The 13498-nt window shown below is 42.1% G+C and overlaps 1 protein-coding gene across 1 annotated transcript in view; it reads right to left on the bottom strand.

Annotated features, from left to right (window-relative positions):
- Galntl5 (polypeptide N-acetylgalactosaminyltransferase like 5) overlaps window positions 1-13498 on the bottom strand; it is a 114015-nt gene that overhangs the window by 18318 nt on the left and 82199 nt on the right. The window contains exon 5 of the mRNA XM_055612888.1: window positions 11158-11280. Within this exon, the coding sequence (XP_055468863.1) occupies window positions 11158-11280 (123 nt within the window). The remainder of the gene's footprint in view (window positions 1-11157; window positions 11281-13498) is intronic.

The raw sequence follows: 13498 nt of genomic DNA on the forward strand, positions 1-13498 counted from the left end.
CTTCATGTCCCTGGCATTAACTGATCAAAAATATTAAATGACAAATTACAGAAACAAATAACATTTACACTACACACTGCTCTGACCAGCGTGATGGAACTCACATTGTCCCATTTGGCTCTACAGGACACGTAAACCATCGTTCAATAGGTCCATACTGTCTACACCATCTGCCAATTAGTGGCTTGACTGTCTTGGTTTCAGAGGGAATGAGAGGGACTGGGGGTGTTTCTGTTAATAATGGCAGCCATGTTCAAGAACAGTGACACAACAGATGGAGACAGAAGACAGGCTAGCTCGTGGACCAGCTGGCAGTATTCTGGTGCCATACACTTATCCTCAGTACAGCCTGCAGCTGTAGGCAATCCCTGAGGGTCTTGGGTATATCACCATGTTTAACAGAGGGTGAATGTCCAGGTTGGTTAGGAAAGGTCTCTCTGAGAATGGGAAAGAGAGAGACCTTTTAATGTCTCTTTAAGCAGTGAACTGAACAAAATAAGGTAACAGGGTCATGCAGGCCCTGGGCAAATATTCCAGAAGAAGGTCATGTGAAGGGGCTGTGAGAAAGGAACTTCAGCTGTGTCTGAAGAAGAGCAAGAGCATGCCTTGTGGGAGAGTGAGTAAGATGGGACTGGAAATGACGATGTCACAGTGAAGGTTAAGGAGTTGATACTGAAGGGCTCTAGAGACAGTCACTTCACAGTAATAGAAATGTCAGCTATTTAGGGGAACAGTACAGCTCAAAACATGAGTGTACATATGTTGTGTGAAACCAACATCCATGCACAGTGGGTGTTGTTTTTTTCATGTTAATCGCTTCTTTCAAGAGTCAATAAAAATAGAAGTGCTTAGATACAGTGGAACATAATCTCAGAACTAAGGAAGAACAGGAGGCAGGTGGATGTCAGTGTGTTCCTGGCCAGCCAGCCAACCAGCCAGGCTACATGAGGAGACCTGTACCCCCACCTTCACTGCCCCCCCCAAAAAAGCTAGAGAAGAATAAATGTGCATGGACAATACTACCACAGGCCACAGATTGACTACGTGGCTTAATGAATTTTAATGACACATGTGCCTGTACACTAGGACCTCAGCTCCTGAACTGGGGCCCATGTTTAGCTAAGGCAGCCCCCTCCCCAAACATGGTCTGGAGAGACAGAAGGCAAATGTGGATTGACAAATTCATGATTAGTAATTGAAGATTTTAACACAACAAAATTATACAGTATATACGTAGAAGTTAGAAAGGACTTAAAAGGAATAGAGAAAATGATTAAAATTGTTTTAGAAATTTTGAAAAATAGTTCACTTTTAATTCAAATTCACTTTAAGTGAAATTTCTTTTCTTTCTTTTGTGACGAGAGGGTTTAATTTGATTCACAGAGGGCCACAACACATTGTAGTAGGGAAGGCATAGCAGCAAGAAGGGGAGGCAGCCAGCCACATTCTGTTCTTTCAGAAAGCAGAGTGATAAACTCTCAGAAATACCAAATTTATAACCACATACAATTACATAACTATGATACAGTTAAGCAAGTAATAAGTGAATATCGGTTATTTTGCTATTGCTGTTATAAAACACCATGAGCATGGCAACTTATAGAAGGAGATAGTTCAGTGGGGCTTACAGTTCCAGAGGGATCTGAGCCCAGCATTCGTCATGGCTGGGAGCATGGTAGCAGGCAGGCAAGCATGGTGCTGGAGCAACTGCTGAGACAGTCCCTTCAGGTCTATAAACAGGAAGCAGAGAGCACTCTGGGGAAAGGGGAAGCTCAAAGCTCACACCTCATAATCCTTCCCAAACAGCCACCAACTGGGGATCAAATATTCAAATGTCTGAAATGTAAGGGGACATCTCAGCCAAACCACCACAAAATAATTACATTTTTAAAGTTCTTTTAAGTTTGGAAACTTAGATTTTACTCCAAACAACAAAAAACTCCACAAATCTAATTTTTTTAATTTATTTTTTAATTTATTACAATTTATTTACTTTTATCCCAGCTGTAGCCCCCTCCTTCATCTACTCCCAAAAGCCTGCCCTCCCTTCCTCTTCTCCTCCCATGCCCCTCCCCCAGTCCATTGGTAGGGAAGGTCCTCCTCCCCTTCCATCTGACCCTAGCCTATCAGGTCCATCAGGACTAACTGTGTCTTCTTCTGTGGCCTGGTAAGAATGCCACCAACCCTCAGGGGAAGGTCATCAAAGAACTATCCACTGAGTTCATGTCAGAGACAGCCCCTGTTTCCATTACTAGGGAACTAACTTGGACTCTGAGCTGCCATGGGCTACATCTGTGAAGGTCTTCTAGGTTATCTCCATGCATGGTCCTTGGTTGGAGTATCAGTCTCAGAAAAGACCCTATGCCCAGATTTTTTTCGTTCTGTTGCTCTCCTTGTCTTTCTGTTTCCCTCCTCTTTCCTAAGATTCCCTGCACTCTGCCCAAAGTTTGGATATGATTCTCAGCATCTGCCTTGATACCCTGCTGGGTAGAGTCTTTCAGAGACCCTCTGTGGTAGGCTCCTGTCCTGTTCCCTGTTTTCTCCCTCTTCCTATGTCTACCCTGTTAGCCTTTCTGAATGAGGATTGAGCATCTTACCCAGGGTCCTTTGGTATAACGTCTTTAGGTGTACAGATTTTAGTATGATTGTCCTATATTATATGTCTAATATCCACTTATAAGTGAGTATATACCATGTGTGTCTTTCTGCTTCTGGGATCCTCACTGAGAATGATCTTTTCTAGTTCCCACCATTTGCCTGAAAATTTCATGATTTCCTTGTTTTTAATCGCTGAGTATATACCATGTGTGTCTTAAGGATCTTCACCAACGCTATATCTGACAGAGGATTAAACAGCAACAAATTAAGTAATCCAATTAAAAAATGGGATACAGAGCTAAACAAAAACCAAACCAAACCTAACCCAAATAAAACACTATTATCCATTTTATGAAATCAGTAAAGCAAAGTATAAGAAAATAATACAGAAAAATTATGAATCAATTTTGCTTTTGAATGTAGATAGTTATTAGCATGGGGTATAGAAAGAGAGGAGAGGGAAGATATGAGCTAATTGAGTGCCAAGACAAATCTCTACATCATGAACATTTACATAAGGTTATCTGGGGACTCCATGAGGCCCAGAACTGGCCTCATCCTGCTATCAGAGTCCCCTGGGAGTGGGCCCCACAGTCTGGCCACCCAAAGCTTGCTATCCTTACTCCTGTACAGATGTGGACACTCGGGTCTCCTGCTCAGGGTCAGATCAGGGCCATCAGCCCACAAGTTTAGCTCTTCCCTCTCCAGATGGAGCCCTCTCCTTCCTCTTGTAGCTTCCAGAGCCCAAGACAACCTTGAATGATAACTTTGCTGACTCCTAGCATGTGGGCTGGATCATGCCATGTGGAAGCCATCATCCTTGGCAACTCATAACAACAAAAAGGTCCCTTTGTTTTCCAGAATGGAAGGTTATTGGCTGTTGGGGTCCCATCATTGCTATCTATGGGCTGATATTATAGCGCCACTAATAAACTTTTTTTAAATTTTTATTAATTACACTTTATTCACTTTGTATACCCCCATAAGCCCCTCCCTCCTCCCCTCCCAATCCCACCCTCCCTCCCCCATCTTCACGAATACCCCTCCCCAAGTCCACTGATAGGGGAGGTCCTCCTCTCCTTCCTTCTGATCCTAGTATATCAGGTCTCATCAGGACTGGCTGCATTGTCATCTTCTGTGGCCTGGTAAGGCTGCTCCCCCTCTCAGGGGGAGGTGATCAAAGAGCAGGCCAATCAGATTATGTCAGAGGCAGTCCCTCTTCACATTACTATGTAACCCACTTGGACACTAAACTGCCATGGGCTACATCTGTGCAGGGGTTCTAGGTTATCTCCATGCCTGGTACTTGGTTGGAATATGAGTCTCTGGGAAGACTCCTGTGTTCAAATTTCTGGTTCTGTTGCTCTCCTTCTGGAGTTCCTGTCCTCTCCAGATCTTACTATTTCCCACTTCTTACATAAGATTCCATGCACATTGCCCAACAGTTGGCTGTAAGTCTCAGCATCTGCTTTGATAGTCTGCAGGGCAGAGCCTTTCAGAGGCCCTCTGTGGGGAGGGGGTTAGCTTCTTTTCTGTTTTCTTCTTCTTCTGATGTCCATCCTCTTTGCCTTTCAGGATGGGGATTGAGCATTTTAGTCAGGGTCCTCTCTCTTGATTAGTTCTTTAAATGTACAGATTTTAGCAGTTTTATCCTATATTACATGTCTATATGAGTGAGTATATACCGTGTGTGTCTTTCTGCTTCTGGGACAGCTCACTCAGAATGATCCTTTCCAGGTCCCACCATTTACCTGCAAATTTCATGATTTCCTTGTTTTTAATTGCTGAGTAATAGTCCATTGTGTAGATGTACCACAATTTCTGTATCTACTCTTCAGTTGAGGGGCATCTGGGCTGTTTCCAGCTTCTGGCTATTACAAATAAAGCTGCTACAAACATGGTTGAGCAAATGTCCTTATTGTGTACTTGAGCCCCTTTTGGATATATGCCTAGGAGTGGTATGGCTGGAGCTTGAGGAAGCGTTATTCCTTGTTGTCTGAGAAAGCACCAGATTGCTTTCCAGAGTGGTAGTACAAGTTTACATTCCCACCAGCAGTGGAGGAGGGTTCCCCTTTCTCCACAGCCTCTCCAGCATGTGCTGTCACTTGAGTTTTTCATCTTGGCCATTCTGATGGGTGTAAGGTGAAATCTCAGGGTCGTTTTGATTTGCATTTCCCTGATGGCTAATGACATTGAGCATTTCTTTAAGTGTTTCTCTGCCATTCTGTATTCCTCTACAGAGAATTCTCTGTTTAGCTCTGTTCCCCATTTTTTAATTGGATTACTTGGTTTGCTGCTTTTCAGCTTCTTTAGTTCTTTATATATACTGGATATTAGCCCTCTGTCAGATAAAGGGTTGGTGAAGATTCTTTCCTAATCTGTAGGCAGTCGTTTTGTTTTGATGATGGTGTCCTTTGATTTACAGCTTTTCAGTTTCATGAGGTCCCATTTATTGATTGTTGATCTTAGAGCCTGTGCTCTTGGTGTTCTGTTCAGGAAGTTGTCTCCTGTACCAATGAGTTCTAGGGTATTTCCCACTTTTTTTCTAAATGATTTAATGTGTCTGGTTTTGTGTTGAGGTCTTTGATCCACTTGGACTTTAGTTTTGTGCAGGGTGATAAGTATGGATCTATTTTCATTTTTCTACATGTAGACATCCAGTTGGACCAGCACCATTTGTTGAAGATGCTATCTTTTTTCCATTGAATGGTTTTGGCATCTTTGTCAAAGATCAGGTGTCCATAGGTGTGTGGGTTTATTTCTGGATCTTCTGTTCGGTTCCATTGATCCACCATTCTGTTTCTATGCCAGTACCATGCAGTTTTTAAAACTGTTGCTCTATAGTACAGCTTAAGATCAGGGATGGAGATACCTCCAGAAGATTCTTTATTGTAGAGGATTATTTTAGCAATTCTGGGTTTCTTGTTATTCCATACAAAATTGAGAATTTTTCTTTCCAGGTCTGTAAAGAATTGTGTTGGTAATTTGATGGGAATTGCATTGAATCTGTAGATTGCTTTTGGTAAGATGGCCATTTTTACTATGTTAATCCTGCCAAGCCATGAGTATGGGAGATCTTTCCATCTTCTGATATCTTCTAATTCTTTCTTCAGAGACTTGAAATTTTTTTCATACAAGTCTTTGACTTGTTTGGTTAGGGTTACATCAAGGTACTTTATGTCATTTGTGGCTATTGTGAAGGGTGTTGTTTCACTAATTTCTGTCTCAGCTCTTTTATCTTGTATACAGGAGGGCTACTGATTTTTTTGAGTTAATTTTGTATCCAGCCACTTTGCTGAAGGTGTTTATCAGCTGTAGGATTTCCCAGGTAGAATTTTTGGGGTCACTCATGTATACTATCATATCATCTGCAAATAGTGATAATTTGACTTCTTCCCTTCCAATTTGTATCCCCTTGATCTCCTTCAACTGTCTTATTGGTCTAGCAAGGACTTGCAGAACTATGTTGAAGAGATATGGAGAGAGTGGGCAGACTTGCCTTGTCCCTGATTTCAGTGGGATTTCTTTAAGTTTTTCTCCATTTAGTTTGATGTTGGCTATAGGCTTGCTGTATATTGCCTTTACTATGTTTAGATATGTGCCTTGTATCCCTGATCTCTCCAAGACTTTAAACATGAATGGATGTTGGATTTTGTCAAATGCTTTTTCAGCATCTAGGGAGATTATCATGTGTTTTTTTTTTTCTTTCAGTTTGTTAATATGGTGGATCACATTGATGGATTTCCATATATTGAACCACCCCTGCATACCTGGGATGAAGCCTACTTGCTCATAGTGGATATCTTTGATGTGTTCTTGTATTCGGTTTGCAAGTATTTTGTTGAGTATTTTTGCATCAATGTTTATAAGGGAGATTGGCCTGAAATTCACTTTCTTTTTTGGGTCTTTGTGAGGTTTAGGTACCAAGGTGACTGTGGCTTCATAGAATGAGTTTGGTAGTGTTCCTTCTGTTTCTATTTTGTGGAATAGTTTGAAGAGAATTGGAGTTAGCTCTTATTTGAAGGTCTGGTAGAATTCTGTGCTGAAACCATCTGGTCCTGCGCTTATTTTGGATGGGAGACTTTCGATAACTGCTTCTATTTCCTTGGGGGATATAGGACTATTTAGTTGATTTACCTGGTCTTGATTCAGTTTTGGTAAGTGGAATCGATCAAGAAAATTGTCCATTTCATTTAGATTTTCTACTCTCTGATTTGGTCCTGCTGCGGAAAAATGTGTGGGTAGGCTAACAGTCAGCTCTGTGGTGCTGTGGCAGCAGGACTCAGTGTCCCCCTGCCCTGTGTGCAACCTCTCTGTCCTTCCCCTCCGCCAGGGAAGGGTTATGTTGGCTGGTCCTGGGGTAGCGTGGGAAAGAGTTGGTTGAGTGTCCTCAATCCCAGATCCTGGGCCCAGATCTCTCTGCCAGAAGCAGCCTGGCGCTAGAACCTATGTTTGCCGATTTTGTTGATTTGGATGGTGTCTCTCTGCCTTTGAGTTAGCTTGGCTAAGGATTTGTCTATCTTGTTGATTTTCTCAAAGAACCAGCTCTTGGTTTCATTGATTCTTTGAATTGTTTTATTTGTTTCTAATTGATTGTTTTCAGCCCTGAGTTTGATTATTTCCAGCCGTCTACTCCTTTTTGGTGTCTGCTGCTTCTTTTTTCTAGGGTTTTCAGGTGAGCCATTAAGTTGCTTGAATGAGCTGTCTCAAATTTCTTCTTGAAGGCACTTAGTGCTATGAGCTTTCCTCTTAGCACTGCTTTCATTGTGTCCCACAAGTTTGGGTATGGTGTGCCTTCATTTTCATTGAATTCTAGGAAGTCGTTAATTTCTTTATTTCTTCCCTGACCCAGCTATCATTTAGTAGCAAGTCGTTCAATTTCCATGTGTGTGTAGGCTTTTTGTTATTTCTGTTGTTGTTGAGGTCCAACTTTATTCCATGGTGATCAGATAGGATACATAGGATTATTTCAATCTTTTTATATCTGTTGAGGCTTGCTTTGTGACCCACTATATGCTCTATTTTGGAGAAGGTTCCATGAGGTGCTGAGAAGAAGGTAAATTCTTTTGTGTTTGGGTGTAAGGTTCTGTAAATGTCTGTTAGGTCTATTTGATCCATGACCTCTGTTAGAGACGTTGTTTCTTTGTTTAATTTCTGTTTTGTTGACCTGTCTTTTGTTGAGAGTGGGGTGTTGAAGTCTCCCACTATTAATGTATGGTTTAAGTTTTATCAATGTTTCTTTTACAAATGTGGGTGCCTAGATGTTCAGGATTGTGCTGTCTTCCTGGTGGAATGTTCCCTTGATGAATATGAAGTGTCCTTCCCCATCTCTTTTGATTAATTTTGGTTGAAAGTCTATTTTATCAGTTATTAGAATGGCTACTCCTGCTTGCTTCTTGGGTCCATTTGCTTGGAAAGCTGTCTTCCATCCCTTTATCCTCAGGTAATGTCTATCTTTGTGACTTAGGTGTGTTTCTTGTGCAACAGACTGCTGGATCTTGTTTACGCATCCATTCTGTTAGTCTGTGTCTTTTTATTGGAGAATTGAGTCCATTGATGTTGAGAGAGATTAATGACCAGTGGCTGTCAGATCCGTTGATTTTGACGTTGGCTGTGGTCATAAGTTTGTGTGTTTGGTTGCTTATTGTTTTACCGTAGTGAGGTTAATTATTTCCTGTGTTTCCTTGAAAGTAGCTAGTTTTCTTGGGTTGTATTTTCCCTTCTAGTGTCTTCTGTAATGCTGGATTTGTTTGTAGGTATTGTTGAAATTTGTTTTTGTCATTGAATATCTTGTTTTTTCCGTCTATGAGGACTGAGAGTTTTGCTGGGTATAGTAGCCTGGGCTGACATCTGTGTTCTCTTCGGATCTGCATGATATCTGTCCAGGCCCTTCTGGCTTTCATAGTCTCTGTTGAAAAGTCAGGTGTGATTCTAATGGGTTTGCCATTATATGTTACTTGGCCTTTTTCCCTTGCAGCTTTTAGTATTTTTTCCTTGTTCTGTATACTTACGGTTTTGATTATTATGTGGCAGGAGGATTTTCTTTTCTGGTCTAATTTATTGGGTGTTCTGTAGGCCTCTTGTATTCTTATTGTCCTCTCCTTTAAGTTGGGGAAATTTTCTTCAATGATTTTGTTGAAAATATTTTCTGGTCCTTGGAGGAGGGAATCTTCTTTTTCCTCTATTCCTATTATCTTAGGTTTGTCTTTTTATGTTGTCTTGGATTTCTTGGACGGTCTGTGTCAGGAATTTTTTAGATTTAACATTTTCTTTGACAGATACATCAGTTTCATCCATTGTATCTTCCACACCTGAAATTCTTTCTTCCATCTCTTGTAGTCTATTAGTTATGCTTACCTTTGTAGTTCCTGTTTTCTTCCCTAAGTTCTTTCTCTCCACAATTTCCTCCATTTGTGTGTTCTTTAATTTTTCCAATTCTATCTTCAGGTCTTGAGCCATTTTGTTGATTTCCTTCACCTGTCTGACTGTATTTTCCTTCAATTCCTTCAGCTGTTTGTTTGAACAATCCTCTGTTTCTTTTATTCTTTCAGTGATTTAAGTATTTCCTCTCTAAAGTCCACAAACTGTTTGGCTGCAACTTCCTGTATTTCTTAACAGATGGCCATATTCTGTTTTTATTTATCTTCTTCTATTTCTTTACGGATGGCCATAATCTGCTTGTTTTTATCTTCCTCTGTTTCTTTACAGATGGGCATAATCTGTTTGAGTTTATCTTCCTCTAGGTCTTTACGCATTTTATTTGTTTCCTCTGTTATCCTCTTCAAGAGCATAGATGTTAGGTCATCTTCTTGAATTTCATTTTTGCTGGGGTGTCCACGGCTACTTGCTCCTGGATAACTGGATTCTGGAGATGCCATACTGCTCTGTCTTTTGTTGGTTGAGCTTTTACGCTGGCCTTTATCCATTGGGCTATCTATCGTAGGTGTTTGGAGTTAGTTTCTGGTAGTTCCTGGAATCCTGTGGTGGAGAGAATCCCCTTGACAGGAAGATGGTTTTTCCCGGAGGAAGCCTCGTCAGCTTTTTGGGGATAGTCACTGTAAGTCTGGTGTTTTTCAGGAGTTGCCACAGCTCACCTCAGGCATAGAGACCTGAGTGGTAACTGTGGTCCTTGTTAGTAGAGAGGGCTCTCCTCTCATCCGGAGAAGTCCTGGAGACAGCTGCCCTGCTTCTAGGTTTCTTGCTGTAAATTTAGTGATCTGCTGCTGTAACCTGTGTGTCCTTTGGTTTGGTCAGTTTTGTTAGCAATAACTGGTTGCCCCTTGGAGCAGTATCTGGGGGTTGATCTCGGGGATCCCGGGCTTTTGTAGGTCTGAGGTTGGGGCTCTGTGCCCCACTACCCAAGCCGTAATCTGTGGCGGGTGAGTACTGTTCTCCAGGTAACAGCAGGCTATCTGGTGCACAGCAGGTCCCTGGATTGGGCCAGTCTGTGGGACCTTTTCCGGGGATATACTGGGTTGCTAAGTCCGTCCCCTTTGTTTCGTTCCCTGTGAGGATTTCTCCTAACAGTGACTCCAAGTCTCTGGTGTCCTGGGGTGCACTGTTCTGTCTGTGAGGAATAGTTGGTACAAAGCAGGTCTCTGGGGTGTCCATACACCCGCCCGCTAGTCTGCGGGACCTTTCCCAGGGATATATTGTATGACCTAATTCAGGACCCCGTTTCCTTCCTTCCCTGTGGGGTTTACTCCTGACAGGGACTCCCAGTCTCTGTTGCCCTGGGGTGCACAGCTCTATCTGTGCCGGAGAGCTGAGAGCGCAGCCACTCTCCGAGCTGGCAGCTGGAGCCCAGTTCAGTGATGGCGGCTCGTACCTGCGGTCTGCGAGACTTTTTCCAGGTAAAGACTGGGTGACCTGTGGCCAGTCCCACTGCCTTCTTTCCCCGTGGGTTTTTCTCACGACTGGGACTCCCAGTCTCTGGTGTTTTTGTGCCCACTGTTCAGCCTGGGAAGGTGATCGGGACATGCTTTTCTTGATATCCTTTAAAATTCATCTAAAACTCCTTCTTGAAGTCTATTCTCAGGGGAACTCAGTTTGTGATGGGGCTGATGCCATGGCCTTTGTAAAAGACTGCCTTCCATATGAGACGACATTTTGGAGAAGAATATTTTGGAGGTAGTGGAAGATCAAAAATCTGAGCCTGCTGTGACATGTGCTATGACATAGGACTGTTCCTATGCAGGAAGACTCCCCGTGTCATGATAGCTGTCCCTACAGGCTTTTGCATTTGAACACTTGGGCTCAGTTGGTGGCACTGTTTGGGAAAGTTATGGAACCTTTCGGCGGTAGAACCTTGCTGAAAAAATGAGGCACTGGTAGTGGGCCTTAAAGTTTTATAGCTCAGCCCCACATCCTATTCACTCTTGCTTCCTGAGTGCAAACACGATGTTCCCAGTCAACTTCCACTCCTGCCACCATATCTTCCTTGCAGACACAGGCTGTGTACCCTCATATCATGAGCCACATGAACCCTTTTCCTACTTAGTGAAGCAACAGAAAAAAATAATTACTACACCAGTTCATGGCCTGAAAGGATGTTCATACCTGAGGCACGGGAGGCACCGATCATCCTTGATCTGATGAGGCCTTCTCTCTTTTTGTTTCTTATTAACTTAATCTTTCCACGGAAAAGTTCCAGATGATAGTTCAGTTGCTCTTTCAAATCATCTGGGAAAAATATTGACACTTGACAATTTATAAATTGTCTATAGAAATTTATATATAGATGCATATATAGATGCATCTATATATAAATGCATCTATATAGAAATTTAAACAGTTATCATTATGACCAATAAAAAACTGCTATTGCATAGATTTTAATATGTCCCTGGTTAGCCTCAAATTCACATGAAAAGTGGTTCATAATCAAACTGTCCAATTTTATGTGTCTAGTGATATATCTTTGCTTTACTAAATCATTATTAAAAATTAGTAGAAAAAGTGTAGGCTTTTGTTGTAACCTGGTTTCACTACTAACTATACAAGTTGTACTATGATCAGTTTTTCTTCTAATTTTGTAATGACTTGAAGGTGAGTTATAAAACCAAGCAAGTTCAAGAGCTACCTAACCCCAACTCCCTCAAGCTGAGGAAGCCATTGGCACTCTCTGAGGGCATGTATAGTTTTCAGTTCAGATTTGTCACACAATTTATGATAAAGTTACTCTGAACTAAAGTAACGAATATATTAATCCTGAGTTCCATTGGAACACAACACTTTGTATCCTGTTTTTGAGGCTAAGGTAAAGGAATGATAGAGAAGATGGTCTGGCAGCACAATCAGGAATTGGGAATGACCCTCTTGGGCTCTTATGAAGGGGACTAAACTGCAAGATATATATATGACCAAGTCAATAGAGATCATGGACTGAGTGTTTGTGTCTACCAGCTCCAAATACATATATCAAAATCACCAATGTGATTTGGAGTAGCTACTTTGGTATTAGATCATGAGGGTGGAGTCCGCATGAATGGACTTAAAGGAAGAGGCCCAACAGCTCACCTGATCCAAAGAGGATGGAGCAACGGGCATCAATCTAAAAACCAGGAAGAATGCCTTTACCAACAACCTGGTCTTATTGGCACCTTGGTCTCAGATCAGTGTTTGTTGATCAAGCTACCTTGTCAAATTGACAAGAGACCACCATGTCTCTAGACTCTAGGTGCTGAGCTGAAAGGCTAGCAGACGTGGTCACTCCTGGAACTGTGTGTGCGCACTATAGGATTTGTAAGCTCCTGAGTAAGAAAGCAGAACTCCTCTGGCCAGCAGGTTATCTTCACCCTGCACCCACCTTCCCCTGGATTTTCTGCCCATCGAACTGCAAACATCTCAGCCCTACAGAGCAGATAAGGCAGTGTGGGTGAGGGAGGAAGCAGCCATCCCATGCACAAGACCAGATAGTGATGACACCTGTGGAAATGCTGTATGATAGGCACCTGGGCAATATCAGTAACTTCCAAATATAGTAACATTAGCTTAGGTCACAGCCAGAGCAACTTAGTGTCACTCACATAGGGTAGCCCTCCTGGAATGTCATTTCTATTCAGCATGCCTTTTTCCTCATCATAGACTAGCTTCCCAGTAGGTTAGGTGACTTTGCAGGCCTGAAATCTACCCAATTTTGACATCATTATCCTGGCACTCCTAACTTACCTAAGGTTGATACTCAGTTTTAAACAAACAAACAGTCAATTTCAGAGTCTAAGCATGGGTAACTAAACTTTTGTTCTGGTATCATTATTTTGTCTTTAAAAAGTAAGCGTAGAGGAATCATCACCTACTTGCAGTTGTTTCAATCAAGTTCCTTCCTGTGAAGTACCTGGATTAGGTCATCTCCCCAGGTTAAACCCTAACTTGTTCTCTCTATGCATTCATTCATTATTTGTGTTTGAACAAGGTTCTCATGTAACTCAAATCGGCTTTGAACTTGCTCTGTAGCCAAGGACAACCTTGACCTCTTGACCCTCTACTTCCACTTCCCTGGCTAGGATTGCAGATACACACCACCACACCCAGTTTGTGTAGTGTTGAAGAGTGACTCCAAGGATTTATGCATGCTAGGCAAACACTCTACCAACTGAGCTACGTTCCCAGCCGTAGCTCCCCATGTTCTTGAAAGGTATTTAAAAAATGCCTTTCCAAGTAGCCCCCTTTAGGTAACTCCACCCTTATGCCTTTTCCTACATCCTTCCAACTCTACACTCATGCATAAACTTTGCAAAATGCAGAAGTATCCCATGCTCACCCTTGTTTTGTCTCATTTTGGACTTTTAAGCTGCCATTTCTTTCACCTAAAACATATTTTCTTCTTGTACATCTGGGAAACCCCAACTCATCTGTGCTTCCTCCATTTAGATGGCACTTCTTTCTAAAATGATCCCTA

The sequence above is a fragment of the Psammomys obesus genome, unplaced genomic scaffold, assembly GCF_907164565.1.
Source record: "Psammomys obesus unplaced genomic scaffold, mPsaObe1.curated_primary_1811, whole genome shotgun sequence".
In the NCBI taxonomy this organism is placed as follows: domain Eukaryota; kingdom Metazoa; phylum Chordata; class Mammalia; order Rodentia; family Muridae; genus Psammomys; species Psammomys obesus.